Source organism: Diadema antillarum, unplaced genomic scaffold (assembly GCF_040938485.1).
Source record: "Diadema antillarum isolate AM-2024a unplaced genomic scaffold, OU_Dant_1.0 scf00000141, whole genome shotgun sequence".
Classification (NCBI taxonomy): domain Eukaryota; kingdom Metazoa; phylum Echinodermata; class Echinoidea; order Diadematoida; family Diadematidae; genus Diadema; species Diadema antillarum.
This window is the reverse complement of record NW_027271030.1, coordinates 4,344,143-4,348,099: the sequence shown is the minus strand read 5'-3', so window position 1 is coordinate 4,348,099 and position 3,957 is coordinate 4,344,143. Positions and strand designations below refer to the sequence as shown.

The following is a 3,957-nucleotide window of genomic DNA, read 5'->3' as shown; positions in this document are numbered from 1 at the left end:
TCGTATGGTCCTGCATCTATAAGGCCAACACATTGATGTTTGGTAGCCTTCTATGCGCAGACATGTTTACCGATGCAGGAATTTAATACCGGGATGGAAATAAGAGCTATGTTTTTGCAACAGCAGTGCCTTTGGCTTTATTGTGAAACTCGAAGTCTTTGTAAGATGAAGATTTGATCAAACAAAACTAATATTTACATGTATTATGTGTCGTGGTGTCATCCGCTCATACATTCTAAGCGGGTGTGCAGGTGATTCTAAGATAATCGTGTCTGAATTATTTCATAACCAACTGAACGGTATTCATTTGGGAGGCGTGTCTACAGTATGACATAGTCTGCCAATCAGGGCTCGCTGCGTTCACGATTACGTCCGTATGTTGTCTTGGTTATAAAGTCCCCGCGATCGAACCCAATTAACTGCACATGTGCTCAGGACCACAACGCTTGACGGACCCTCTTCGATCTCTCGCATTTGTTTTGACGGATCCTCTCTTCGATCTCTCGCATTTGTTTACTGGTAAAGCTCCCACTTCACAAGATCTATTTCTTCATGGTCAATCATTCTTGTTTACACATTGCATAGAAGTAATATCAGCATGCGGATCTTTTCTCTTGGAACAATGTCATTTTTGCTCCTTCATGTGATTTACTGACATTTTATTTCAACGAGTGGCACATTTCCAGTTGCAGCGACATATATAGCACAGGTTGGTATAACTTCTGGGTGTTTTTTGTGCCCTGAAAGAGCACTCAATGCCCGTAGTACACTGTAGTATGCACGTACTGTATAACGTTTTTCTTTCACCGCTCTCGCTGTCTCGTGTTACGTGTTGAGTAAAAGAAAACTTATCGCATGAACGATCATATCATTGTGTGCAAAGACTTCGAACCATTATTAATGCTTTTAACGCTCTGCAACCCTAGTAGTCACATTATCTAAAAAAAAAAAAAAGAGGCCTTAATACTAATGGTCTCCGGTATCGTCTCCCTCTTGTGTATCTTTCAGATTATCCGCCAGACCACTGTCCACGGACAACCGTTGTAAAGAGAAGAAGGCGATTTCGTGAGAAGGGACCAGTCTCACAACAGACTTCTAGCCGTCTGCTTACCCGACTTCGCCTGCATGGGAAAACACTGGACAGGTGTGATTAAACGCGTCAAAACGATGGGATCACCACAGAGCCCAACAAGCCCGAAGCAGCAGAACAAGTTCCTGCAAACCCTCAAAAACTCGCCGTCGTTGCTGCGTAAGAAGTTTATGAACTCGGACAGCGATTTATGCGGCGAAGCGTCGGCAACGAAAGAACGATGCTTCCATGTGAGGTATGGCGGCCGCGTACCTGTACGGTCGCTTCGTGTTCGAGACGCGGTAACAGCCGTCGAGAAAGTGGCGCCACTGTCAAACTTACACCACCATCAACCGCAGCAACCTATCCAGACGTCATGTTCGCTTCGCGTCGACAAGAGTACCATCACGTTTGAGGACGTTACGCGCGACGTTCTGGAATCATTACCGCTGTTCTGCATCGCGTATTGCGCGACGGACCTGCGACATCCGCGCGCTGTGGCGTTGACGTGTAAGACGCGGGAATCGGTGCACTGCCACGTCTTCGAATGTGCGACGAGGGATAAAGCCACAGAAATTGTAAATTACATCAGGCGGGCTTTTGAAGCAGCTTGGACCGACTGGAAACGGTGTCATCCAGATGGGGAGGATCCCCGGGAGAGGAGTAGGAAGCCTTCCCCTCCGAGCCACGTGCCTCTCTGAGCTCAAGGCAAGGAAATTTACAGTTTTGTATTACTAAAGGACATTGTCAAGATCAAGTACTGCGCCGGCTTGCAGACCTGCAGTAAGGAATAATCTTTCCATCTGTTTGCAAAATCGCAGAGAATTTTTCCACGCATTGGACATGAATAAATAAGATTTTATCTTAAATGTTTGTATATAGAATGTACAGTACAGTGTATTCATACGAATGATACTCATGTGGTTATCTATTATGAGATTATGTGTGAACGTAGACCTCATCGTAATGACGTGTAGTCCCACGAAGGTACCGTATTCATTTCTCAGTAGGTATGTAGGTCTTCTACATTTAATAAGTGTAACTGCACTGAACAGTCGTTTACTCAGTCATGACAAAGTAAGTCAAACCATTCCAGCTTTTTCCTCATTCGACCCCCTCACCCGTTTGATTGCACGAGTCAAAACACGTTTGGATAAGTCTGCTTGTTTAGGCGCCATCCGTGTTATCGTGCTGGTTTTTTTTTTCGTTTTTTTTTAAAGTATATTCAGCTTCGATATTAAACAGAGGATGCTACAAACAATGGTATTCTATTAATTGGTCAACGCGTCTCTTCATTGATTATATTTGGCAGGATTTAATCCAGTACCTCTATACGATAACCTTATCTGATGAGACTCTCAGAAAGCACTCACAAACACAGACACTTGAATTAAGTGACAATGGACTCTGAACTTTGTTTTCTGCCGATTCTTGCCACATGGTATTATCAAGAATATCAAATGCTCATTCCACGCATATTTTGTCGATGATGTGGTCTACATTGTACATGTATTTCATATTTTGATATCATAATGGTGGTCTAATTTCCTCTAATAATAACCGATTACGACTGAAAATCACATTCATCGTTAACTTTTCAAAGAAAAACAAAATCCAGGAGGTTTGAACCGGTCTGAACTTGTGTCCGGTTAGCTGAATAAATAAGATCAGAGCACGATTAATGGCCCTATAATAAATGATATAGGAAGAATAGTAACAACTGGGTATGGACGTTCAATTCATAATCACAGTGAAAGCCAGTTTGTGTAAAATCACTAAGGTCTACAGCTTTGAACACATTCAAGATAAAGTTGAGTGCATTCTAGCCCAGGTAATTATGCGTCACAATTGTTCGTTGCAAGCTTCATATCTGTTTGTTTTGTTTTTTTCCTCGATGGAAATCACCCAAGCAGCATGTTGAACAGAAATTTGTATAAATTTCACTGTCAATGCCTTGTAATTGTACTTACAAAAGCTCTCAGTTGATAAGACCGAAAATTTATCGTTAGGCCTCGGATTCAAATCCCTTCTCTATAACGAATTGGCGTCCTTATGTATATGCAAATTGCTTTGTGATTCGGAAGGTGGCTTGGCTGCTTGCTCGCAGGCAGTCATTGCTGAACTAAGCAAATCACGCAAAAATCACGCAAAAAAAGCAAATCATCGCAAAAATACGATAAAAATTTAATTTCAAAACACTTCCATCTGAAATTAGATGGTGATTTATTGTAATAATTAGGGCCTACTGATGTGTGCTGTACAAAGTGGCGGCAGGTATTATTTGATATAAAGACTTAGTCTGTGAACGGAAGACCGCTTAATGTATTCATATCTCTGATTATCATTAATTTCCCCAGATGACAAAGTCACAAGTAACTATTTAATCGAAATCTAGTGGTGATTTATGACGTGTACTGTAATGTGAAATGACGACATGAATTCTTCAATTTACCTGTTTGCATGAAATGTATTGCAATGTCTGGGATCAAATCATTTTATTAATTGTCAACGTGTCTGGCAAACTTCAGCTTACTTTTTCGGTTGCCAGGAGCAACCTATCTTCAAAAAGTATACAAGGTAGATCTCCTGATCAAACTTGTTTCTGCGTGCACTGGTCTTCTGATTGATTCTACATGTACTCTGAATTCAAAGGTGTCTCTCGTTATCATGTGGCTTTAATTCTTGACATCACGCACTCGAACGAACACTATCTGTGAACTCTCAATGTACAAGAAACTGGAGTGGTTTGTATTGTTTGTATTGTGCTTTTTATAGATCTTCAGTCAAGTATCATGCGTATGGTTTCAATCTTCAAAAGTATATGAATCATTAATGTGTATGTTTCGTCGTGCGCGTTTAATGGAATGATAGATGTGACTTTGACTTTT

The 3,957-nt window shown here is 41.2% G+C and overlaps 1 protein-coding gene across 1 annotated transcript; it reads left to right on the top strand.

The window, feature by feature from the left end:
* The first annotated feature begins 441 nt into the window (after positions 1 to 441).
* Positions 442 to 2,184, top strand: LOC139721353 (uncharacterized). The gene is made up of 2 exons (XM_071632671.1): positions 442 to 709; positions 1,009 to 2,184. Exon 2 carries the CDS (start codon positions 1,126 to 1,128, stop codon positions 1,768 to 1,770), a length of 645 nt encoding a protein of 214 aa, XP_071488772.1. The 5' UTR covers positions 442 to 709; positions 1,009 to 1,125; the 3' UTR covers positions 1,771 to 2,184.
* The last annotated feature ends 1,773 nt before the right edge of the window (positions 2,185 to 3,957 follow it).

What these genes read in the sequence shown, in the direction of transcription:
- LOC139721353 (XM_071632671.1), top strand. Translation starts at nt 1,126, where the DNA reads ATGGGAAAACACTGGACAGGTGTGATTAAACGCGTCAAAACGATGGGA.